The sequence below is a fragment of the Mizuhopecten yessoensis genome, unplaced genomic scaffold (genome assembly GCF_002113885.1).
Source record: "Mizuhopecten yessoensis strain PY_sf001 unplaced genomic scaffold, ASM211388v2 scaffold6217, whole genome shotgun sequence".
In the NCBI taxonomy this organism is placed as follows: Eukaryota; Metazoa; Mollusca; class Bivalvia; order Pectinida; family Pectinidae; genus Mizuhopecten; species Mizuhopecten yessoensis.
The window spans coordinates 326,122-353,935 of NW_018406439.1; the positions used below are offsets into that span (position 1 = coordinate 326,122).

At 35.9% G+C, this 27,814-nt stretch overlaps 1 protein-coding gene across 2 annotated transcripts in view; it reads right to left on the reverse strand.

Moving 5' to 3' along the window:
- Positions 1–1,103: 1,103 nt before the first annotated feature.
- The window catches only part of LOC110451859 (cadherin EGF LAG seven-pass G-type receptor 1-like), a 59,290-nt gene continuing 32,579 nt past the window's right edge, over positions 1,104–27,814 (reverse strand). For both annotated transcript variants that reach the window (XM_021500079.1, XM_021500078.1), the window contains 20 exons: positions 26,868–26,987; positions 25,200–25,306; positions 24,143–24,301; positions 23,415–23,516; positions 20,891–21,098; positions 20,205–20,354; positions 18,161–18,233; positions 17,501–17,618; positions 16,696–16,745; positions 16,306–16,429; positions 15,893–16,002; positions 13,989–14,088; positions 11,482–11,653; positions 11,281–11,347; positions 10,431–10,491; positions 9,501–9,586; positions 7,332–7,458; positions 6,175–6,213; positions 5,649–5,765; positions 1,104–4,021 (listed from right to left, as the gene is read on the reverse strand). In XM_021500079.1, the coding sequence (XP_021355754.1) occupies positions 3,881–4,021; positions 5,649–5,765; positions 6,175–6,213; positions 7,332–7,458; positions 9,501–9,586; positions 10,431–10,491; positions 11,281–11,347; positions 11,482–11,653; positions 13,989–14,088; positions 15,893–16,002; positions 16,306–16,429; positions 16,696–16,745; positions 17,501–17,618; positions 18,161–18,233; positions 20,205–20,354; positions 20,891–21,098; positions 23,415–23,516; positions 24,143–24,301; positions 25,200–25,306; positions 26,868–26,987 (2,231 nt within the window). In that variant the 3' untranslated portion in view covers positions 1,104–3,880. The remainder of the gene's footprint in view (positions 4,022–5,648; positions 5,766–6,174; positions 6,214–7,331; positions 7,459–9,500; positions 9,587–10,430; positions 10,492–11,280; positions 11,348–11,481; positions 11,654–13,988; positions 14,089–15,892; positions 16,003–16,305; positions 16,430–16,695; positions 16,746–17,500; positions 17,619–18,160; positions 18,234–20,204; positions 20,355–20,890; positions 21,099–23,414; positions 23,517–24,142; positions 24,302–25,199; positions 25,307–26,867; positions 26,988–27,814) is intronic.

Below are 27,814 nucleotides of genomic sequence, written 5' to 3' on the forward strand. Positions count from 1 at the left end.
GCTTTCATTGAGAAAAGCTAGTCACAATAAAATTATGTCATTTGAACATTAATTTTTGATCCCGACAACGACATGGGTTCACCATAGCAAATAACAGTATGCAAAGCATATTGTGTATGATGACGAGTTTAATTTCACGACCGTTTATTTTTCTTAAAACCCTATTACAGCTACCCCTTTTTTTGTGGAGTAAATTTTCATTTATTGTCGTTAACGTGACCTGCTTTTCTTGTAAATGTGTATTATATGTCACTATCTACTACCTACTAATATTACCTGTTGTAGCCAGACACTATAAAGTAAAATTTTATTTTTTTGTAACCTCATAGGGGTTTATATGCATTAACTAAGATGGCGGATGGCAGCCGGACACACAAATGTAGTAAAATAGGTGTGTACTGATGATAGCATGACTGAACATAATGAAAACCCACGACTTTCTCCTTTACGTTAATTCTACACATGTTTTGGAATATTTCTGATTTGGATTCTGTAGACCTTTTAACACCTCTGATGAGTCCTAAATTGACGTTTTATGGACATATGATGCAGCAGTGTATACTCTGTTCAATGTCTGTATCGACGTATTTTTTCATTTAAGTGCTTACTTTCATGTACTTAGAAATGCTGGTGATTATCAAAGACCATCTCGGCATTTTCTTAGATCAATCTGGTCTAACTCCTTTTGTTTTGGAGAACTCATGTTAGGTGCCATATTTGCTGCAGTCCTTTTTTTTTCTCCGTAGATGTTTTAAGGTTATTGCTATCTTTCCTATACTTCCATCGCCTTCTTTGATCTATGGATTTCCCTTGATATTTGCAGCTATGGTACTTGAAATGTACTTTTACTTAACACTTTTTTGTTGAATATTAATACTCTTGACAAATCATTTTGTAGACAGGCATTGCCGGACACCGCGTCTTGAAAACCTCCGTTGTAATTAAACCATCATTATTTTAACTTTTGAAAAAGCAAAGTCTATTTACAAAGAAGACATACACTGTAATATGAGAATGCAAACAAGAACATGTTCATCCCGTGGACGCCGGGCAATAAACGCGATTTTTTCTAGAATCAAACAGTAATAAACAGACTCACAAAATTAGAAATGCACAACTCTTTAATTAATACAATTAATCTAAAGACATAGCATACATTATGATATTGGTCACAACGAAACAATCAACACAATTATAAAGCACACGAAATGGGAAAGTGACGTCACTATTATATTGGCTCTCCAAGGGGCGTCCATACTTGTCAGGACATTGTTGGTTGTCCAAGTGACGTCAGTATTTGTCTCTCCCCAAGACCTTAACCTCAACCAATCATTGTAATCTAACCACACATATATATATATTGCTGATATCCAAACACATTTATACACGAATCTTCTAACTTAAACGTTTGCACTTACACCCACACACCCTTATGAGTCCACACATTAACTGCATTACGTCTCATCCCCACCCGTCTGATACACAAACACATACACTACACACGCCACGGATGGCACGTTCTGGATGATGAATACACATACATACGATACACCAGTCACATAAAGGTTTTCCAATTGATTTTGTTTATAACCCAACATGCAATGACGTTTGCATTTATAACTCACAGAAGGACAAACTGAGGTTTACGTATAAAGATGGCTGCGTAGTCTAACTGGTGAAGTGACCGTTTCAGTTCTTACACTCCTGGTTTATTTTTGCATTACCGGCCACGTATAAGCACATTTTTGGTATTTCATTACCACTTGAGCATCACTTCCCTTGGGATCAGACTGAAAATGTTTGTAAAAGTCATCTAATCATTGTGTAGCAGCAGTAAGACTTCTTTTATTGTACATTAAACATACACATTGGATGATTGTTGGAAAAGAAATATTTGAAACGCTAGTGTTACTCTTTGAATCAAACCAAACCATCCTTGGCTTCAGCATCATACCTTGTAACGTGAAACCTGCCCTGATGAAACCATGTAATGTAATGTAACCTGCCAACTTTCTACCATAGCTGACACACCATAATAAATATGATATGTTCATTATAAATATACAGTAAAGAGTGACGATTTATTTGATTATCTTACTGTGCATGTCCAGTAAATAACTGATGTACCCATTATAGAAGATGTGACGCGGTTACATTACACTGCTTATGTATATGCATGAAGAAGGCACTGGTGAGGCCTCTATTGTGTTTATTACGGTCACTTAGGTACAAGTTTACATAGGTAATAGGCTATATGTCCTCTGTCCCGTGTCATTGCCGCACGTAGCCTGTACAATATGTACACAACTCAACGTTGTATCAGTTATGTGTATATAACCCGTTAGTGGGAAACCAATGCACAATAACGTTGTTAATAAGCAATTACATGTATCTAAGACGCTATTTACTGTCATTCTATATCATATCTCTTTTGTCATACACAATTATTTAACAACATTATGGCAAGGGAAGTATCGAGGTCAATCAAGGTATAATATCGCCAGTCATACATATATATATATATCTTGTCATGCTCATTATACATACCAAACTGCCTTTCTCTTACACTTCACAGGTACATTACCTTTTTGCAAGAGAAAATATCAACATTATGTACACCCCATTAGGCTCGAGATGTGATGTCCCATCTCACCCAAAAGAGGGGGAAATTCATGTTTATTTCAGACCGGGAAAAGGATGAATACACCTTCCTGTGTGAGAGAAACAGCTGTTTTTATCTATCTATTAAAACAAAGCTCAACTGCGCCTATAAATAGGATCTTCACTTGATACCGCGTAACCGTGTGACAGAACGATATCGCATTTTCTTACAGATTCCGTACTGGTACGATGTTTCATCATCACAACTAATTTACATGCATTTTTTACTGTTGGAAAGCTTGAGATGAAGACATAACACTATTCGTCCGCCGGATAAAAAAATTAAAGCAAAGCTCCATGTCTAATCTCACTAATGCTTCCCTTGTATTCCGATTCCCTTTCTAAGTAATACACTTTATGTGTCTAGTATGACTGTTATTATATACAATGAAGTATGTACAATATTGTACATGTGTAGCTCGAGTGAATACTAACCTATACGTGTATACCTGGTATGTCTACATGTACTCATGGCTATACTGTATACACATCTCGAGACGTGAACATACAAGAATGATGATTTGTGACTTTTGTGGTGTTTTATGGGCCAGCATTAAAAGACGACTAAGATATTTTACACCACGATATCTATCTAACGTAACAGTAAATTATATTTGCTGCATTTATCGATATATATATGGCCGAATGTGGACTCTGCATATTGGCGGGTGATTTTTTAAAATGTTTATCATTATTGTACATATTCACCTATACCTCTTAATTGAAGTAAATAGTATTTTTTCAATCATTTTGTAACAGCATCATAGTGGATATATAATATTGTATGTATCGTTTGTAAAAGATAAACGATATAACATGTCACGTGATATAACAATGATGTAAACGTTACATTGTACTATAATCGAATCATACATGTTAAAATATATATTCCCTTTAGAAACAGTCAATATGTTAATGGAAATGAAAGTAATACACTGTTCATATACAAATTATACAGTTATACAATGTACACAGTGATGTCTATTGTAGTTGAAACAGACGAGCAATCGCGAGTTCATTACATGGATATTTCCCGACGACTTGGTATAGGCTGGTGTTTTGTTATGAGAGAATAATCAGTGATACCACTGGTTTAGTAGGGCATTCAATATCACTCTAATCAAACACGCTGGTGCATGCGCTCATATTTGTCTAATATCACCGATGTTATTTGTCTGTACCAAAGTCAGCTCACATATGTCCTAATAGTCTCCGGTACTCAAAGGCTAGTAATCATTTCACAGTCCGACCCTTCCCTCTCGATCTCCTCCTCACTGCTAGCTTCTATCTGGGATTTCTTGTCACGGAGGCGGTCTCTACCCATGCATTGTTTCTCTAAATGCAGTCCTTCCTTTATGTCCTGGAAAATACCAAATGTCACTGACACTGACTGAGCGATATAATTCAGTAGTTTATAAAAATGAACTAAAGAAGTAAACAATTTCAAGTCTTTTTGCGAAATTACTGAATCCGTATATTTGTTAGTTTATCGTCTCTTTTCTATGTAAAAATGTGTCTCATGACTCCATCCCCAGTTATGTCATACTGGCCTCGAATCTCCCAAGCAATTTCATATCAACCTCCACTGTTGATACATATTTGCATACCAAAGGTTTTCCATTACTCTGGAATATGTCCTAAATGCTGCGGAGTAATATATTATTTATCAAGTTTTATTTTTATGGAGGGCCTTCAATCAACACAGAAGACTCTTTACTGTCGCCAGTATGATTTCGATTCTAGCTATGTATTCACATGATCTATAGGGAATAAAATGTTAATCATTGTATCTGAGCACGTTTATGACGTACTTACTTTGTTGTTTATGGTGAAAAAAGACTCTTCCCATTCTAAATTTCTTATTTCTCCTCCGTTATTGCTGTAGGACGATCGTGTTTCAATATTATTTCCTTAGTTACTATTGTCTTTATATTTACTGCCATGACGTTTCGCCTATTCCCTTGTTTCTGTTGTCTTGTTGGGACAACAAAGTCAGAGTGTTCTATCATTTCACCAGCATAGATTCAGTTATAAATATATGTTCAATATGCCAAGTATTTCATATATATATATATATATATATATATATATATGGTTTCCTCCCCTTAATACGCAACTTGTCGCTGCTGAAGCGGCGACAACTGCCTTTTCTTCTACGGGAGTGACGACCCGAACTTCTATAGAGAAAGAGTAAGCATGCCTTCTCAGTAAGTTGAGAAGGTGCGCTTACCATTTCAACTACGGAATGTGTACACTTACACAACAGGATTGGACAAAACTCATTTTTCGTACAGTTTAGGCGGCTGGCACTGCTGGTGGACTATTCTTTTTATCCGAGGTTTGCCAAAATATTGTAGATGGAATTTATTCAGGCGCACTTGACATTAACTAAAGTTTTAAAATATATCATTTGCTGTAAATTTGTAACGTTCTAAACAGTTAACATGCACCTTTTCTCTTCTGATGTTTTGAACATCTTAGACATTGACATTCATTCTTTAACCCATAGTACCACTTATCAATCATTAATAGACGAAACGGCATTATGGTGAAATAAAAGTTTACTTAACTTGGCTTTTTGTATCAACGTACATAATTAGATAAAGATATCCTTACTTCGTAGTTAAGTGATCATTTCATCAATTGGAAAGATACATCTATCTTACACAGTAAAGAAGATGGTTATAATTTTCGGTAAGGAATGTTTTACATGTACGTTTGAAAGATTGGAAACATTGCCATTTTCAAGTAGAGGAGTGACAACACATTAGTTGACCACTTCGGGACTAGTACTAACAGCAATAATCTTTCCACTAGGGCATTTTGGACACTAACCTTTTCCGCTAGAGCATTGTTCAAGTTCTTTATTGTGGACACTAATCTTTTCCACTAGGGCATTGTGGACACTAACCTTTTCCGCTAGAGCATTATTCAAGTTCTTTATTGTGGACACTAATCTTTTCCGCTAGGGCATTGTGATTACTTACCTTCTCCACTAGGGGAGTGGAGGCGAAGGAGTCAATGGAGCGTTCATCCACCTCTGGGTCGACTCCCGGGGTAGACAGTGTCTTCAGCTTCTCGTTAGCCTTCAGTACATTACGGACCTAGCAACGGGAGATAGTAATATTACTGATACAGTGCAACAATAAATAATGTATGAGTATATCACTTATATGTTATCACTGACCATGTATAATACAACATATCTTACAAATCTGCATGAAAATACTGAATATGTACTAGTAGTAATATAGTAAATAAATCAATTGTATGACTCATTGCACACGTGTAATAGGACATATATCACTTGTATGACGTTACTGCAAATGTGTAATTTGCATTGCCACCTGGATCATACATGTTATAGGCTACCAATAATCATATATGTCTACATATACACTGTACATATAATGATAAAATATCTACATGTATATGTAACATGGCACGGTGATCTCCACCAAACAATTAGAAAGAAACAAACATTAAAAAGTGTCAATCAACACTCGATCTTACCTCTTCGTGAAGTAGGTTAAAAACCGTAAAAAACATCGCCTGAAAAGAACGTTTTATATAAGTGTATCAATAAACATTTATACAGTATGTTTACCAGATATAATTAGAAATACTTGTAATAGCTTACATTAATATATACTAGACATACCTACAATGTACTTCTGCACTTTATACCTCACACCAATATATTCTAGATACACATAAAGCTTAATAACAACAAAGTTCTGATCCCTGTATTTTCTTTTATATTCAAAATGATGTTTAACAAACAAAATTCGTTTACTAGATTGTTACCTGTAATGCCAATAATTGGTTATACTGTGTTTTAAAAATTAACGTCTAATGACATTATTCAAATATTTTCCTAACGCATTTTATGTTATCAATTTCAAAAGCAAGTGGTTTTTTATCAATTACATATTCACAAACAATTTGAGATAAAATATGTCAAAATAAATACATTTACCCTAATGTAGGTTTTATTATGTGTTGCCCTATGCCTTATACACATACCTGTACAACATTTACCCGACCTAAGGTACTATTATGTGTTGCCCTATGCCTTATACACATACCTGTACAACATTTACCCGACCTAAGGTACTAGTATGTGTTGCCCTATGCCTTATACATATACACATACCTGTACAACATTTACCCGACCTAAGGTACTATTATGTGTTGCCCTATGCCTTATACACATACCTGTACAACATTTACCCGACCTAAGGTACTAGTATGTGTTGCCCTATGCCTTATACATGTACACATACCTGTACAACATTTACCCGACCTAAGGTACTAGTATGTGTTGCCCTATGCCTTATACATATACACATACCTGTACAACATTTACCCGACCTAAGGTACTAGTATGTGTTGCCCTATGCCTTATACACATACCTGTACAACATTTACCCGACCTAAGGTACTAGTATGTGTTGCCCTATGCCTTATACATATACATGTACAACATTTACCCGACCTAAGGTACTAGTATGTGTTGCCCTATGCCTTATACATGTACACATATCTGTACAACATTTACCCGACCTAAGGTTTTATTATGTGTTGCCCTATGCCTTATACACATACCTGTACAACATTTACCCGACCTAAGGTACTTTTATATGTTGCTCCATCCCTTATACACATACCTGTAAAACATTCATCAGAGCGTAGAGATACTTGATAATCGAGTCATGCATCTTCAGGGATAGGAAGGCGAAGGACCAGTTTACAGTGACTAGGATGATCTGGGTCCACATCCCTTTCATTTGTATCCTGCAAAGTCATTACTTAAAATGTATACCTTACAAAGTCAATGCACTACAATACACACCATTTAAAGTAAGAACATGATAACACACACCCTGACGCTTCTGTAAAATATAACATTACACATCGTCTATAAATTGTTTTGATGCATTTACAACATACAAATGCAGTGAAGATATAAGTATTTATCAAACCTAAGATTTCTTAGTTTTCTTGATAATATATATTTTTCAAATGAGTTCCCTTATGATAAAACTCATCACTACAAAAAGTGCACTTACGTAATTATGTATTGCTACAATTATAGTACGTACGTTAATATTCATCGCTACATTTAGTGTTCATACGTTAATATGTATCGCAACAATAAGTGCTCATACGTTAATATGTATCGCTACAATTAAAGTTCATACGTTAATATATAAAGCTACAATTAGTGTACGTGCGTTAATATGTATCGCTACAATTAGTGTTCGTATGTTAATATGTATCACTACAACAAGTGCACTTTCGTTAATATGTATCGCTACAACTAGTGTACGTATGTTAATATGTATCGCTACAATTAGTGTTCCTACGTTAATATGTATCGCTATAATTAGTGCTCATACGTTAATATGTATTTTACAATAAGTGTTCATACGTTAATATGTATCGCTACAATTAGTGTTCATACAATGTACGTTAATCTGTATCGCTACAATAAGTGCACTTAAGTTAATATGTATCGCTACAATTAGTGTACGTACGTTATTGTGTATCGCTACAATTAATGTTCATACGCTAATATTTATCGCTACAATTAGTGTTCATACGTTAATATTTATCGCTACAATTAGTGCACGTTCTTTGATATATAACGCTACAAGTAGTGTTCATACGTTAATATTTATCGCTTCAATTAGTGTATGTACGTTAATATATATCGCTACAATAAGTGTACGTTATTTAATATGTATCGCTTCAATAAGTGTACGTTATTTAATATGTATCGCTACAATAAGTGTACGTTATTTAATATGTATCGCTTCAATTAGTGTATGTACGTTATTATGTACCGCTACAATTAGTGTATGTACGTGATATTTATCGCTACAATTAGAGTACGTACGTGATATGTATCGCTACAATTAGAGTATGTACGTGATATTTATCGCTACAATTAGAGTACGTACGTGATATGTATCGCTACAATAAGTGTACGTTATTTAATATGTATCGCTTCAATAAGTGTACGTTATTTAATATGTATCGCTTCAATTAGTGTATGTACGTTAATATGTATCGCTACAATTAGAGTACGTACGTTAATATGTATCGCTACAATTAGAATACGTTAAATAAAGCAGTAGACCAGTCCAGATTTGTTCACTTTTACAGGATTTCGACATATTTTGATTGACATGATATGTTGTCTTCTAGCTAAGACGTTATTGACAGAAACGTTTTATTAAGCTACCACATTGTATAAACATTGCACGAGTTTATTCCAATACGAAAACGACCAGAAACAATGCAATCTAATAGGTTCTTGAAAAAAAGGCAAATAATAAAACCGTTAACCATATATCTTTTAGAATTGTCAAATTAATAAACATGATGTAGACATATCCGATACTTATATATTTTGATAGTTCCCTCTATGTGTTCTATTGAGGTACCTACCCTACACAACTGATATGTTATAGATTATACATATTTAATTGTTCAACAAGTATTTTACAATTTCAAACACTACTTTGTCAGTCGTTTCTGTCAGCGCTTTTGTCAGTCTAGACTTAAGAGCGCAAGGAGTTTTAATGTGGGAGAAAAACCCTTATTTTTACACATCCAAACGGGGAGTCGTTCCCCAGCTGTCTTGGTGAAATGCGAGTGCGCTATTATCTGGACCACCCGACCACCCAAGGCGCTACCATACATTAACCTTTTACTAACGTTTCTAAACATGTGGTTATTCGATCAGTCTCGAGCGTTTTATCCTGAAATTTTGTAACACTTAATGTAAATCAATATCACTTTGTCTTCAATATATCCTATCTAGTACTTACGTCAGCACTTTATTGGTCTTTTCACTTTTCGTATACGAATTTTCGTTGTGTTCCTTCGCTGTTAATATCAAAACCATTATCGCCACCTAGCGAAAAGAGATAAAATTCAGTAAGACACAACGTTATTTATTCTCATCTAGTGTTAGGAATACGCCGTTGTCATGTGCAATGATGCATGTGCTCACACTCAGGACACATAGTAGCGACACGACAGCTGCTGTCTGCTACATAGACACAACATTTAACATAACTCTAAGGCAGGAATCAACTGCTGCAGAGTATATTTTACTCTGTAAATAAACAGTAATATTATCTTACGTTGATGTAATTAAGGTATCGAATGCATTATTTAAAGTGCTTTTGAAAGAAAATGATGAGTGATATTTGTGAATTCAGTTCAAATTTACAGTTCCCAATTTCTTACTATCCATTTCCCATTACAAGAACAGGTATAAGAATAGGTAAATGCTGGGATAAAAGCATGCTGTATATATAGCCAAGTACTAAAAGACTGTAAAATCAATCAAATAAAACTCCGTCAAGTACCATTTTAAAAACAAGGCAAACATCTCAATTAAAATTAATCATTGTGTTCCGGGTATCTACCATTAGCAACACTGTCATTTAATCAAAATGTTGCATTTACGTAACATTGTACAAATGTCAAGATATAATGCCGATATATCCTGCATTACCTTCCTTTTGTATTACTCTTCTATTTCTGAATAACATCTTACCCTTAAAACACTACTGAATATATCACTTATTCCTCTTTATGATAATGTTAAGATGATATTAAGATAAATAACTTAAGATTAAGATTAAGATTATCATTAAGCTGTATCCAGAACGACAATATCAGACGTTTCTAACAGGAAACTAAACTGTTGACCGATTCAGTAGTTAGCACAAATAATACAGAATACCTACCGTTACTATACCAAGCGTTGGGCCGACAAATAACCAGAGGTTGTCCCATGCAATCCAGCACCTACAATAACACATACAATATTATCCAGTGGAAAGCTGAATTTCTTGCGAACGCAGTATGTCATATTGCGAAGGTACGAGCTATTGCAATACTGCGTCACAAGCCACGGCAGTCTCGTGGTCAAAGTTGTAATATTAAACCATGTTGTATTAACAAAATCAACACATTATTATTAATTTACCTCTTGAATAAAAACAATTCTGCAAGGTGAGCTGACACTAATGTGCATGGGGGTTCATGGTGTCTTTCGTTTCATTGAATCGAATAATGTTTGATATGAAATTCATTATTACTTTTAATTAATGAAAAATGTAAATAATATGAATTAATTCGTCATCTCATAAATCTGGTAATAAACACTGTAGCCTTAACCGTTTGCGTTTTAAACCTAAATAGTTTAGACATTGGACACACTAGAGTGTCACTAAAGTTTTGCATTATTCAAACTGTTGGTACTTATCAAATTACAACAAGAATTGAGGCCTCATGCAATCATTTCTTGTATTATATGAGGTAACCGTCCTGACGCATCATGTATAATCTTAAACAGTCTGTAGGCTCAACGACACGTCTGGAATAGTGTTTTCAATGTTAAATTAACCCCACCCTGTATTGCTAGACTCTAAATCTAAGATATTATTCTTTTACAGCGCTACTTAAACACGTGTAAATGTAATGTAAGCAATACCTTCTTTATATGATTGTGACTATAGCTGTGATAACTGTTACTTTTTCTTTGTTTTCTGTGCACTTCTTTATTTTTTCTTAGCAGATTGCTTATTTACTTACATATCTTTGGCGTAGTATGTTTCACCTTGTGATCCGACAAAAGCACCAACAAAAACCCCTGGTAGGACTGAAGAATACAAATGATATATGAGATGTACTTTAACATGACTAAATGCTTCCTTACTTTATATTTCTTGTGCTTGTTTTACCATCAATGTGGCTGACTAGAACAAAACTGAGGAAGAGAAAATTAAAACTTACTCCATCCTAAAAATGTATAACGCAAAAAAGATCCAGAGTCCGAAAGGTCTTGGTGTTGCGCATGGGCAGAGTATGTCACAGTGGTATACAGATGGAAAGTCTCATTCATCAACCAGGAATACGTGGAAAGGACGAAGTAATGGATTAAAACAGCGAAAACCTCACAAACAACCTGAAATATAAAAACACATAATGATAAGGTTATCAGTGATACATGCATGTACAACATCTAACATACAAGCTGTAATAGACAACCACTTAAAGAGTAAGGAAACATGACTACGAACAGCTCATACATATTCTCTAATGTATAGCGATACGGAGTTTAGGAGTCTGGAGTACGAATACCTCTCATGCAGGTTGACATGTACACCCACAAAAAAGGTGGGAATCAGAATTTTGAACAAAGCATTACACGTGATACAAATCCCTCGCATTTATTTATTTTCTAAAACTAGTAACAGTGACTTTGGCTTTCAACGAAGAAACCCGAAACGAGAACTTGTTCAAGGCATTGATATACCAAACACTGGTATCAAGTTTCATGAAATTCCGTTGTGGAATGAAGTCGGTAGAGCGATGACAAAGCTTTTCTAAAGATATTAACAGTGACGTTTCGTTGCGAGGGAATAATAAATATCACACCGGCTTTAATTCAAAACCACATAAAACATGAGAAATAGTACTAGAAGCCATCACATGCAGTCTTTTATGGACACCAATATAAAAAATAGCATACAATGATGTTATAGTGAGAGAAACGGGACCACAAACATCTGAAATACAAGCTGTAATATACAACGACTTAGAATGAGATATAAAGGACAACAAACACCCAGCCCACAGGCTATAAGGTATAACCACGTAAAGTGTTTACAAAAACAGCAAAAAGCTCACAGTCTGTAAGGTACAACCACGTAAAGTGTAGAAATACAGCAAACAATATCATACAGGCGCGAGGGTTAACCACGTAAAGTGTAGAAAAACAGCAAACAATTCACAGGCTGTAAGGTATAACCACTTAAAGTGTAGAAACAGCAAACAATTCACAGGCTGTAAGGTATAACCACTTAAAGTGTAGACAAACAGCAAACAATTCACAGGTTATAAGGTATAACCACTTAAAGTGTAGAAAAACAGCAAACAATTCACAGGCTGTAAGGTATAACCACTTAAAGTGTAGAAACAGCAAACAATTCACAGGCTGTAAGGTATAACCACTTAAAGTGTAGAAAAACAGCAAACAATTCACAGGTTATAAGGTATAACCACTTAAAGTGTAGAAAAACAGCAAACAATTCACAGGCTGTGAGGTATAACCACTTAAAGTGTAGAAACAGCAAACAATTCACAGGCTGTAAGGTATAACCACTTAAAGAGTAGAAAACAGCAAAACCCCAACATAATCTGTAAGGTTTAACCACGTAAAGTGTAGAAACAGCAAACATTTCACAGGCTGTAAGGTATAACCACTTAAAGAGTAGACAAACAGCAAAACCCCAACATAATCTGTAAGGTTTAACCACGTAAAGTGTAGAAAAACAGCAAAAATCCTCACATGCTGTATGTTAAAACCACATAAAGTGTAGAAAAATAGCCCAGAAACTCACAGGCTGTAAGATATAACCACGTAAAGTGTAGATAAACAGCAAAACACCTCACACAGTCTGTAAGGTATAACCAAATAAAGCGTAGAAAAACAGCAAAATACCCCACATAGTCTGTAAGGTATAACCTCGTAACGTGTAGAAAAACGGCAAAAAATTACACAGTCTGTAAGGTATAACCACGTAAAGTGTATAAAACAGCAAATCACGGGCACCTCACACAGGCTGCAATGTATAACCAAGAGTAGAAAAACAGCAAAAAACTCACTAACAGGACCAAGCGGTTTTTTTAATTCATATAAGAAGTAGGAATAAGGTCCAAGAACATCTCACACACAGGCTGTAATGTACAGCGATGTACACGGTAGGGAAACAGAAAGATGTACCTGGGACTCACACATGGGACTGTACCTTTAAACGCTTGTAATAGATAGAGCATGCCAACAATGAACATCCAACATACAGGTTGTACAGCCATACGGAATACGGAACAACAACAGCAGAAAAAAGAACATCCAACATACAAGTTGTGATGTACATCATATAACATGTAGAAAAGAAGGGGGAAAAAACAAACACCTCGCATACATGTAGCAATACGCAAATATAGGAGGAAAAACAGGAAATTAGAACTATAAACGTTTCACATAAAGACTGTAATGCACAACAAGTGTTACTTTGATTAATTCTATTTTCAGTTAAATAGTTTTAATTTAATACTGTTATTTAATAGATTTAATACCAATTAAAGCAATGTAATTTAAGGTGAGTGTTTGAGTTGACTGTAGTTGGAAACAAAGTATGGAATCAATACAGTTTCTTATAAGTGGCCAAATTGCGTCCTTGTGGAGGGGACGCTGTGCCGAAGGCTGGTTTTGGAGTCGCGTGTTTTGTACTTACTTGATTTTCGTATCGATCTATTCCTATCATGAATACGATCTGACTGAAGAAAATCGATAGCGCTAGATTTTTATGAAGCGAAGCTATGGCAGACGATGTTCTGAAAGTAGAAATGGGAAAACCTGTTATCTTTGTAAAAACAGAAACTACATTGGCCTATAACATTAAACAAAATACAAATCTTTTATCAAAAAGAGGAAATAGGGGCACATGAACTTTTCTAAAATACCACTGATCAAATAGGGTTTTTCTAGTAGCAAACGTCCTACATAAAGTGAGAAAAAAACATAGTGTCAGAAAAGACAGGTCGATTAGACAATGGCGGCTAGGATGCTACTTCTGAGGAGAGGTTACTCGGTAGGCAAAGAGGGCTAGTATGTTGCTTCTCAGAAAAGGATAGTTACTATCGTTAGATCGTCATATAGTTTAGTGATAAAAGGATAAATGATATCAAACTGTAGGCAAATGTCAATATACGAATCTGAAGAAGAGAACTCGAAACGTTTTCTATTCTTTACACTTATACTCCAATACATCGCCAAAATAAATCCATGTGATCAGTAGAAATTCATTTCAAGCTTATTTGACATTTACAGTCAAAGGACAGAAAAAAAGTTACATTGACAGCAAAGAGATTTGTCCTGATTACTCTACTGTACTTACAAGTATAGCTAACATAAGGCGATACAACTAGTCTGTCGTTGTTGCAATAGTATCTTCGAGGCACTTATTACTTTGATACGTTTACGTGGCAGTTAAGATACTTGTACTGTTTTATATACCGTAGTTATATTGATATCTACGAGGCTTTCCCCGATCTGTTTGAATAACAGCAAAAAAGGTTTAAAATATGTATGTTGTTTCTATGATTACATAAAGCTTTCCATGTGAACCTTTTACTAAACGGATAACTGTAAGTATCAAAATTCCATAGCACAAACAAAACCAGCGATTATAATGTGATGTTCAGTAGAAAACGAAGGCTAAAGTGATATATCTTTATTGTTTTAATTTTAGACATTTGAGTTGTCTTAGGCAAGATCATTTAAGCTCTCCTGTTCGAAGATCATAGGGCTGATGCAGTCACCTTTGCGTCGTCGTCGACGTATTTTGAAGGGTTTGCAGGTGTTGAAATTCATTAACACAAGCTGAAGTATTTGAACCAGGACACTGGTATTTGGTATAGATGTTATTTGAGTGTCCAATATAGATGGAGTACAACACTCATTACAAATTATTTCCATTTCTTTTAATTCTAATCTGATTTGGCCTAAGCTGGTCTTGCCCATATTTCAAGGTTTAATATGTTGCATTAAATGTTAAATTTCACTATATTATAGCATCCAGTATTTACACTATTATGCTGATATTTGGCATCGAAGTTCCCGCGGTGTACAAAACTGATGTAAGAAACATTTTACAGATTTATTTTAGTTTTTACCTTTTGATACTTAAATATTTACGTCAAAACATAAGGGTAAACTTAACGTGCAAGTGATGAAATAAACCAATAACTTTTGCAGGGAATGTAATACTTGGCATGAACGTTCCTGAGGGGTGAAACATTGTTGTATTTTCGCCTATCTAGGACTTTCTTAACCTGAATATATTGCAAAAACAGATGATAGTGCTCAGAAATAACGTTGTCACTTACAGAAGCAACATGTGAAATCATGAATGTGTGTCCTGCGCAGCGATGTGCCGCAACATGATACCAATATAATATCTATGTGCTGGTCATGTTGTCAAAATTCTAAAAAATCAACCACATTTAATGAAATAATCTTAGTCTCTTGCTTGTTATTTACCTTTGGCTTTACGACCAAAAACTAATGAACATCATAATTCATACATAACATTAAAACAAACAGTACTGTCCGACGGTAAAATTGGTGGAGTCTTACTTGCAATACAGATGGATGGCTAACGTGCCAAGGCTCAATAGGGCGGACAGTGCACAACCAATGTAGGACGCAGCATTCATCAGTATTGGACGTTTTTCTCCTTTGTCCCACTAAAACGGAACACAAATTAATTGAAATTGATCAACATCGTTTTGTCAAACATCCCATCAATTTTTATACCATCATACCTATATCACGTATTAACCCGCATTTTTATCCGTTACATTGTGAACATAATTAAATATCGAAATTATTTTGGGCATTCAGACCTGACAAAGTATATCAACCATAAATATACAATCAAAGGTAAAATTTTAAAAAATAGTTTGAGTTTTGTAATAAGGTAATAATGTTTTGTTGTATAGTACATTATCGATCGACCTATATTGAAACAGAAATGACGTCACACTCACGTTGTCGTTGTACATGTCTGTTGTGATGGCGTAGATACCGGGAACAAAACATCCACACCGCGCCGAGATCCCGTCCTGCCAAATGAGATGACAGTCATCTCTTAGCCAGCGCCACTCAGCGGACCTGTAGCAGAAGCACACGTGTAGATATGATTAAATGAATGTGTTGAAAATATACCTATGTCCAGATGAAAAAAGTATCCTTATACAATGAAATGGTCGAATTAACTTATCTATTCTGTTTTGATTGTGTTCTTCATTAGTCATATCCATAGGAGTTTGTAAACACACAAAGGCCATTAACATTTTCGTTTTTCGTAAATCAAAAATACATCATTTCCTTACAAAAAGAACAAGGAATTGTAATGACTGTTTAGATTTGCTACTCACACTGAACTGTGCCTAATACGGACACATTCCGGGTTAGATATGTTGAATGTCTGCAAAACAAGACAGCGAATCAATGATTCCTTATTAGTTGGCACAACATGCCCTACCAAGAGGTCGTGTTTAGTTGTATTGGTATTTTGTTCAACGCTAAAAAGTTATGGACCATTTCTCAATATGGCAAACATACAGACAACGTGCAGAGTATACACATGTACCAACTCCCTTCTTAGTTTCGTCTCCCAATCACCCTTCCATTCATATTCTCCCAAAACCTCTTAATAACATACGAACCGACCCCCTCTCCCGTGTTCACTGCTGGTAAGGAACTTAAATACAGCTAGGTATATATTTTATAATTGCAAGAGCAAATTAATTGACCATCTAGACACATAACAGTGTAACATTATTGCGGATATCATGTCCTATATTTAGTACACCTGTATTTATCGGACGCGTTTTGTGTTATCAGGGGGGCCTTATGTGAAAACATTATTTAATAGTAAACAGTTTCTCCGGAGATAAGAGCTCCGTAAAAGCGACATTTACTTCATTACACAACACAAACTGTTGACGATCAATATTTACTTTAGCTTCAATCAATAATGCCCCACTTATTAGTTCACATGACCAATAACACTCACACAGGTAAGAACTAGAAACAAGCATGTATGATACGTACAAAGAGAACATCAATAATGAATTGACCGAGGAATCTTTGTGTATACTTCATTTTAAGGATGGTAGCTTGGACACTATAGTAACACTACACATTGGTCATGTAATGACCATTCCTGTGTATACTTACGTCTTGGAATGGTAGTTTGAACACTATAGGGGACGACAAATTGTTGACGAAGGCAGACTCTCCGGCATACACATAAAGAGCAATGATGGGGGTATTCACATTGTCCTCCTTACTTTTCCTGAAAAGAACAAAAAAAAACTGTAGAGTATATGTTTCACTCGGTGTCCTGTTACTATCCTATGACTATTCTATCAGAGCCCGATTCTATCTTACAAAACACGACGAGAGAAAACAAGATTTTAACTCACAATTGTAAAAACTACACGTGTGGTAAACTTAGACCCTAATAGTATAGTCATTTGCTAGAACAATGTACCAGTTCCTGATGGCGTATTGGAACGATATCATCGGCTCTTGATCGCGTACTTATATAATATGTTATGTTTTCAAAGTTATCCATGTAAATCATTCTCGTTCATAGTTTACCCTGCCTATGAGTACGGCATCGGGACTCGATACTACCCTATGACCAGTAACACGAGTCAATGACTATCCTACGAATTATGACGAGGCCATCGGTAACCGTTAGGAAGTCAATTAACGTTATACTGAAATAACAGGGGAAGTCAAATAATTTGATTAAATGCAATATAATAGCAGCATGCAGTATCCGTGGTTCACACTCGTGATTAACCTGACCAATACTGTAGGATTACTTACGTTTGAAGATCGTGATTTGGCAGGTACATGGCAAGATGTTTAAAGCGAAAACTGGCCGTCAAAATTTTGAAGGCTGTAAAATATGTAATTATGTTTTACAATATATTATAATAGGTAATTAAACAAGAGGCCCATGGGCCTTAACGGTCACCTGATATATGTATACAGAGAGTTGATTTTTGTTTTTAGCATGAACAGAAATATTATTCAAAGTGACAAAAAACAATAAAACCACCTTATTCAATATCTAGCATGCAGATTTAAGACTGAAAAGTATTTGAAACTAGCACCCCTGATTCTAAAAAAGGAAAATGAAGAAATTTTATTTTAGCACACATACTCCATTGGACCCCACCCTACAGCCCTTGGGTTAGGGATGGCTCAAAATTTACAAAGTTTCAAACTGTCAACTTAGGGTTATAATTCCAATCAAGTTAACATGTAATATTCAAAGTATCATTTTCCATTATAAACCATAACAAATTTTGCCCCCCCCCCTCCCCCTCCTTCCCCAGGGGGAATTGCGAGACCCCAGGGTCATTCAATTCACAAATTTGGTAAAGCACCTTAAGACCCTTCCATCTATGAAGATTATTTGAGTCTACTATATCTGGGTCTTGAGAAGAAGATTTTTGAAATTTCAGTCAATTCAACCCTTTTTGGCCCCACCCATCAACCCTAGGGGTCAGTCAGGGCTCATATGTAAATACTATCAAACTGCTACCCAATACTGATAATGCTAACCTAAATTGAATTACTTCCAATGGCAATAAAACAAATGTTGGTCCAAAATGTGATTTCCCTATATAAACTATAGTAAAGTTTACCCCCTTCCCAGGGGGAAACGTGAGACCCCAGGTTCAAGAAATTCACAATTTTAGTAAAGCACCTTAAGACACTTCTATCTATGAAGAGTATTTGATTCTACCATATCTGGATCTTAAAAAGAAGATTTTTGAAATTTTAATTCATTGAAATTGGTGTAGGGGTTTTGGAGAAGAAGTCGAAAATGTAAATTGTTTACGGACGCACGACGGACGACGGACGACGGAAGACGCCGGCCAAAAGGCGATCGCAATAGGTCACTTGAGACTTTGTCTCAGGTGACCTAAAAAGATCAATATAAATAAGAAAGTGACACTTACATTACAAATTAAGCGGAATTTCGTGCTTACTAATGAAATGCATCAGCATAAATACATAGGTATCAGAGCAAAGGTTCATTGTCAATAAAATTTTGGAGATTTTTAATTAAATTTCATGCTTGAACGATGTGTGCTTTATACAGCAAACTTTATACCGGGGAGTCTCACACTGTAACTTTATACAGCAAACCTTTTAACGGGGAGTCTCACACAGTAACTTTATACAGCAAACCTTATACCGATGAGTCTCACACTGTAACTTTATACAACAAACCTTTTACCGGGGAGTCTCACACTGTAACTTTATACAGCAAACTTTATACCGGGGAGTCTCACACTGTAACTTTATACAGCAAACCTTATACCGGGGAGTCTCACACTGTAACTTTATACAGCAAACCTTATACCGGGGAGTCTCATACTGTAACTTTATACAACAAACCTTATACCGGTGAGTCTCACACTGTAACTTTATACAGCAAACGTTATACCGGGGAGTCTCACACTGTAACTTTATACAGCAAACCTTATACCGGGGAGTCTCACACTGTAACTTTATACAGCAAACCTTATACCGATGAGTCTCACACTGTAACTTTATACAGCAAACCTTTTACCGGGGAGTCTCACACTGTAACTTTATACAGCAAACCTTTTACCGGGGAGTCTCACAATGTAACCTTATACAGCAAACCTTATACCGAGGAGTCTCACATTGTTACTTTATACTGCAAACCTTATACCTGGGAGTCTCACACTGTAACCTTATACAGCAAACCTTATACCGGGGAGTCTCGCACTGTAACTTTATACAGCAAACCTTATACCGGTGAGTCTCACACTGTAACCTTATACAGCAAACCTTATACTGGGGAGTCTCACACTGAAAATCTACCTACCGGGTATAGATGACGCATTTTGTGTCTTTAAAATATCCGGTAACCGTATCTCTCCGATATTGTTTGGCGATTTCATCAGCTTACGGTCAAGGCTAGATGGGTAAATATAACCTCGAAATAGACTCGACGCATGCACGTCAACTTTGAATTCTGGAATGAAATGCAAAAACAATGGTAGAAATGTTGTTTTTATTTGAATGTCAAAATAATTAATAAGTAATATTAAATACTCCAAATTTAATATTCTTCAAAAGACAATATGCTTATAACACTAGATAATTCAAGTAACTTAACAACGCTGCCATTTTAATAACATGCAATTTCAAGTGTTCGTCCAAATGTTTGTAATAAATAATGTTTTCTCTGACTGTTCTTAGGTGTTCATCGTAGCCGTTTATGTGTCATGTCTTTGTCTTTAATATGATATCACAATATCATAACATCATGCTTATTGTCTTAAATACCACATTATAGTATAAAATCATGCGAATCGTCTTAACTTTAACGTCAACATTGCTTTTATTATATGCAAAATATATGACGTATGTATACACGTGACAGCACGGTAGGCGTGCGATAGATGTATCTCATATTTGTAGGGTTCGATGTTGCACATACAAAAACGTTCCCTTAAAACGAGATGGAAAGGTAACATGAGGCCTTCTTAAAGCATTTGTATATCGTACCAATGTTGCCTTTGGCTTCGAAGATGGAGGCATCACTGCCGTCGATCATGCCTATACGTATATTGTATTGGATTGTCTTGGCAACAGTCCGGGCGAAGGCCTCAAGGGCACTGACCAGGTTGTCCCCCTCCACTCCGGCCGGTTTGGTAGCGTTCCAGCCCACGTCATTTCTACGTGACAACAAGTTGTCTACCGTTCGAATTATCACCTGTAAATTAATTAGAAAAATAGTAAACAGTATATTCATGAAACATTATACTATATCTATGTAGTTTTAAGTCATTTGTCTGTTAAACTGACGGTACGATAACCAACACTAGAATCAATTCTTCCTCCTGTAGATGAATCGGTATGCCATCAAATCAATGTTTTATGGAATGCGACATTTTTTATATGAAACTGGAAAAAACGAAAATGTATCAGCGAACCTCATCATTGTATTAGTACTGTAACAGCGCTATGAAGAGAGGACGATTCGGTTAAAGCTATATTCTGAAAAATTACTAGGAATATCAAGAAGAATAATCTTAAACAGAATAACAGAAATACTACAATCAATAACTAAAGCTATAATTTACACAGTGTCAAAACGTAACAAATTAAACCACCGCATTGTCAGACCAAAATGAAGGACAAAATATGATGGAGTGTAAAATCACAAGGAAGGACAAAATATACTGCTGTGTCAAATCACAAGGGATGACAAAACATACCACATGGTTGAATAACAAGGAAGGACGAAATGGACCTAAGTGTAAAAGCGCAATGCATGACACAGTATACCGCAGTGTGAACGCTCAAAAATGGCAAAATAGACCACACGGTTAAATCACAAGGTAGGATAACAATACCGCATTGTAAATAATGTGAATGTAACAGTGTATTCCGCAGGTACTATCCCAAAACATTATCCTGGGCTGCATAGTCACGATCCGAACGGGAAAGCGTTGTGCATGCCCAAGACGGGGAGTGCAGTATTCCTAACCATCTGACAACTATTTTCTAGTATCGTAAACTGCAAACTAAAACATGATTATCATATTAATTTATTAGTGGCCTTCATTTCAATTATCAATAAAATTCTTTGATGACAAAAATATGTGATGAAAACAACTTAATTCAAGTCACATTGTAAAACCTGTAGTAATGTAATTGCATGTAATTATGTTAGATACACAAGTATGATTTTTGGATCGATCACAAGTTTTTAGATAATATTCATTCACTTAAAAGCTATTTTATTTCCAAGTTATGTCCTTATATTGTTTGTACTCTAGCTTCATAGCCACCGACTTGATCTTTATACTTTACGTTATAACAAAAGACTTGTTACTCTAATAACATTGCTAAAGACTTCCTTCTTCTATGAGGTCATAGCAAAAGACTTCTTCTCTGTCAACACATCAGAGAGTAATATTACGCTATTATCTACATTGATTTCCTTGAGGTTATGAGTGTACATGATGATGCAATAACGAAGTGTTTACATGGTAACGTTATGTGTGGCACAACATTATCTTCGCCGTCTTTGAAGGCACGGTTCCGACTAGTCGTACAACTAACACAGTTTGTCTGTCTACGATGGTTTTATTTAATCAAACTGTTTAACAAAAATCGTGTTATTTCAATGCATGCTTTGTGTGCCTCCGAAAGACTGTAAATAGGTACATAATGAAATAAGAATATTGACTTCCACTAAAATAACTTTTATTATGTATACTATGTATTTGTTGTCCATATGCACCAATTCTGTTGAATACATGGCTAAACTGGCTCATTTGTACTTACATATACAGTACATAAACGATATACATTTGATTTCCTATACACCAGTGCACTTATGTACCTAAGTGAGTACTACTATACGATACAAGATCTTAGTGTTATATCTCGCACAAGAATATATCAGTGCTAAGATGAAAAAGGAGAGCTACCATTGAGCAATTAGCAACAGCATGTATAATGCCCTGTGTGACAGATGTTCGTGACATTTGGCCTGTATAATGGCAGTTACATAGACACTAACTGTACTAGTATAGATTTTAGAATTTCAAAATTTACTTGAGAGGTTCATGGTACTAAAGGGCTGACATAACAATATATCCCATCACTGAGGTGCTACTAGAATGGCTAAGATACACAAGATGCCATATCCTACTGGTATTGATCAGAAAGACAAGAGATGAGTGAAGGGTTACTGGTATTGACAGAGAAATGCATGATATCAGATTACTGAGGAGCTAATGCTATTTAGTCAGAAAGTCCGGAGAGCATTCCGGGATTATTGATATTGAATGAGGAAGGGACGATATCATTGACAAGCCTACTTGTTAAGCTCAACTAATATAATCTTCAACAAGATTCTTTATTGCTGCGTATTCAAATTACTTTTACATGTACATATGTATATAAATATATGTGCAATTTGTATAATCATATTTATAAGGTTTTGATGCAGTTCAAATGTACAATAGTTAGCCACTAATCAATAAGAAAGAGATTAATCTTCAGTTAGTTGACATACCTCTGTAAAGTTTTTAATTTCTTCCTTCGTTCTGACAACATTTACAGTTTGGGCATAAACATTTCCTCCTTCTCTCCATTTCTTCTCTTTAAGGATAGCAACCTGGAAAAAACATCAGCATCACAGTAGGGCACCTGTTGAAGGATGAATGGATTGGCAGCGGTTAACATCATATGGAAACGGTTTCCACATATTAGTGGGCCACTAAATATTCGTTTTGAAGTATCATCTCAATGGAATATCATACCCTAAACGCTGCAGGATGACTCTTGACCCAGTCATATTATAATGACAACGGGGGTACTTAGGGATCCAAAAACAAAAAAAGAAAGTGAGGCGAAAAGTAGACGTGTTACAATTGTTGTTGACAGCAATTGTTGTTTAAATCAACAACAAGAGCAAGAAGATTTATGACTGTGTCTACGTTTATGGGGGTTGTAAACACATCACGTGACGACTTACCTGGTTTCTGGTATCCACAAGAGACCCAGTAGATATATGACTGTGGATACGTCTATGGGAATCGAGCACACATCACATGACGACTTACCTCGTATTGGGTGTCCACAATGAGACCCAGTAGATCTATGACTGTGGCTACGTCTATGGCGATTGAGCACACATCACATGACGACTTACCTCGTCTTGGGAATCCACATTGAGACCCAGTAGATATATGACTGTGGCCACGTCTATGGGGATTGAGCATACATCACATGACGGCTTACCTCGTCTTGGGTATCCACAATGAGACCCAGTAGATCTATGACTGTGGCTACGTCTATGGGATTTGTGTACACATTATTTATTGTATGGTTTAACAGCAACTCCGCCAGGTAGAACACTGTGCTCTCATTAAGGTCTAGTTCTTTAAAAGCTCTCTTAACCTGCAACGTAAGCAAAACATTACAAATATCTACACCCTGGAGGACATTTGCGCCTTAATATGTGTCCAATATATCGCCAGATCGATGTCGATGGCTCCACCTAATTGATCATAGGCATCGATTTTTTCATTGAACAACTAGTTCTGAGCAATTTGTTTTATCTCGACATGGAATAGTCAAAGGGATTACACTATTCTGCTGAATAAACAACTACAAAGTAGAGTGTACTGATGCATAGCGTGTGATCTACAGAGATGTCTCAACGATGTACCTGTACATTGATGTTGTAATTAGTGAGTTTTAACCTGGTGAGACGAGCTATAAAAACAGCAAACGCATAAATACTCCATAACAAACTAGTGTCAGAAAAATGAGGGTTTTTTTGTGGCCGGAAAAGCAGCAATAGTAGTAGTTTATCGGTCTTTGTGTCTTTGTTTTGCGTTAATTTACATAACCGTTCCATCAACGCACTTAATGCATGGTCATGTCAAATTATTTTGACAAAAAAGCACCTGCCGAGGATAATTACACCACGGCGGTGTTAAATCCCTGCGTGCGCCAGAGATCCCCTCTCATCACAGTTTTAATGTCCTGATTACGTCCACGACTTCTCATCCGAATCAATCTGACATAAAACTTGAAACAATCGATATTGTTGAAATTGGGGACAGCATTTTAAATTGGCACTGGAAAATTGGATTGAACAACACCGCAATGACTTGCATCTTGTATTCATGATAACTGGCATCGGTCCATCGGCCCCTGCCGTTCCAATGCCAGGCTCATGGAGAAATGTCTAATTCGTCGAATGCGTTGAAAGCAGTGTTGAACATGTGTTTGAAGCATCATTTTGTTATTTGATTGGGTTTTTCAGAGTATCAGCACACTTGAGACTTACTTTATCCTTGATTTCCATAAGGTCTTTTGAGATGCATCTGTCTATAAATGGCTTCCCCCATATTCCGTCATTCTGTTGGGTCTGGTCACATAACCGGGTAGCGTTTTCTGTTTTAAACAAAATCCATGAACATCTTAACATACAGAAAATTGATAATAATCGAAACAGCAATCTACCATCTGGTTTAACTATAAATGTACTTCTTTTTAAATAAAGGCGTTAGCCAAAATACGAAGTAATTGAACACAGTGATGATCTAACGTTTGTTTTATGTTTTACGTTTTCGCAAAAGTCACATGAAGACGGCGTCCACGGATGACGGGGCGACTCAGTAGCCACTAAAAGTGTCATCTCATCGAAATGTCATATCCAAGACATAGCCATATGACACCCTGATTCCATTATGCTTACAAATGACTAGCCAATCCTTAACGATACCCTTATAGAGCACAACGTCAAGAACAGGGCAATAAGTGCCCATTTTAACAACCTCGATTTGTTTCGGTCTGAGGACACGACCGATCACCTTCCTCGCTAATTGGGAGAACGGTCAGTACTAAGGCCATCAGCCAGGTATCGCTTTGTAAGGCTTAAGGCAGCGAAAAGGATAAAGAAGAAAGTGAATGTATCCAATATGTTGCAATGGTGTGGCAGATATGTTTAAGTAGCTTTCATGACCCCAAATAAAGTTCGCAAATGAAAGTCCTTAATTCTGCAGTGGTTCCTACATTAGTTGTCTCCTATGAATCGTGCACTCGATAACTTTTCTCCATCACCGACCTTCCCCGACCATCCCCAACCTTCAAATGTTGTGGTATAATGGCACAGTGTACCAAATAGGACTCCATATCATCAGACGACATAATCACAAAATACCATTTACAATCAGCCAGCGGCATTCAACGTCCATTATATTTTCCTGCAGGCGTCTTATTTGTTGAGGCGCTATAAACGACAGTTCTGTTTTAACTGTTTTTTAGAATGAAGTGATTTGATATATGGGGTGTTGACGCATGTGTTGAGTCTCTATACAGAATGTAAAAAGTAATGCGGTTAGTGCAAATGTGAAACACATAGATAACACAATCCCTGAGAAGTCTGTGGAGAAACGGCATTGTCGCGTTAGAAAACCAGTTGTAGAAGACAGACTATGTTTACAGAAAGATATTTTGTTAAAACTGCCTAAAACGTCACTATCATTAAACTGTCTCGCTTTCCGCGTTATTTATGGATTGAGGTGCAGTTGGGTGTTGTCAGCATTTTTATTTATATTTCAGAGAATGATTTTGATGTTTATCGTGGAATTTCTTTCGATATAGCAATCGACAGAAAATTAAAAAAAAATAAAAAGAGAATAATTGTAATATTTGATGTTTAGAAGTTCGTTCGTAAACAAAAATAAGAGACTTAATAAGTCCGACCAAGCTGTGCGGAAAATTGCTCAATTTAATTCCAACTATTCAGACTTTAATTCTGATCAGGAAGATTGATTTTAATAAAAAAAAAATAAAAAAAAAAGTGTATTTAAACCTAAATATGCATGTTTTGAAATATATACAGTGTCCTACCCTTCAATTGTGTGCTAGAGCTTATAAATCATTACCCTTTATTGGCATGACAACTACAAACCGCCTAAGAGTAGACTTCAAAGTGACAAAATATACCTACCGACGGTTTCATTCATGGCGGCCAAGTTTTCCTGGCCAGGACACGACACGTTGAGATAGTTGACAGCCTTTGTCCGTTCCCAGACTATATTTTCAACTATATCCTTATTACATTGTGCACCTAGAAATGAAAACAAAAAACAATTCTGAATTGAAATTATGTTGGGAACCCTTACTGAATGTACGTTAAAAAAATAACCAACCAAAGAAGGGTGTACGTCAGTCATTTGACGACGATACAACAAATATGTATGTGGTGTATTCCTATCACAAATCTGGTCATATCAGACTTTAACACATTGCAGTAAGGGTTGTCGATGTCGTTTTCAACCGTTATTCCCCAATTCTTTTTGAAGAGTGATTGAGACAATACCTATTAACCAGTGATACCTATATTGTGCTTGGGTCAATACATTCTATCAAACGTTCGCAAACAATTGTACCCATGCCAATTTATTTTTGAAATCATTTTTGTAGCAAGATGTTTCAATTTTGTGAAAATACGCTCTATTTCAATACCGAAGAAAACAAGATTTACGCACTTATTAGACCTTGTCTTGTATAAACAAAGTCAGTATAGAGAAGGCCTGTTGGAACACTACCATGTCATGGTTACAATTGAAATGGTACATTGAAATCAAAAACTGAATACAAATGGCATCACTTCATGAGAAACCATGACGAACGGACACTCTAATTTCAATTAACCAATAAACGTCAATGTGGGGGTAACCTATAACGTATATTATGACTGGTTTTCAGAATTATATAATCACTAAACTCCCCCTAATATCTTAATTATTATGTGACGTTGGTAACGTATTTACCTATTGTCAAACTGCCGTGTTTGTTACACGTAAACTCCCCCTAATCTCTAAACTATTATGTGACGTTGATAACGCATTTACCTATTGCCAAACTGCAGTGTTTGTTACAAGTAAACTCCCC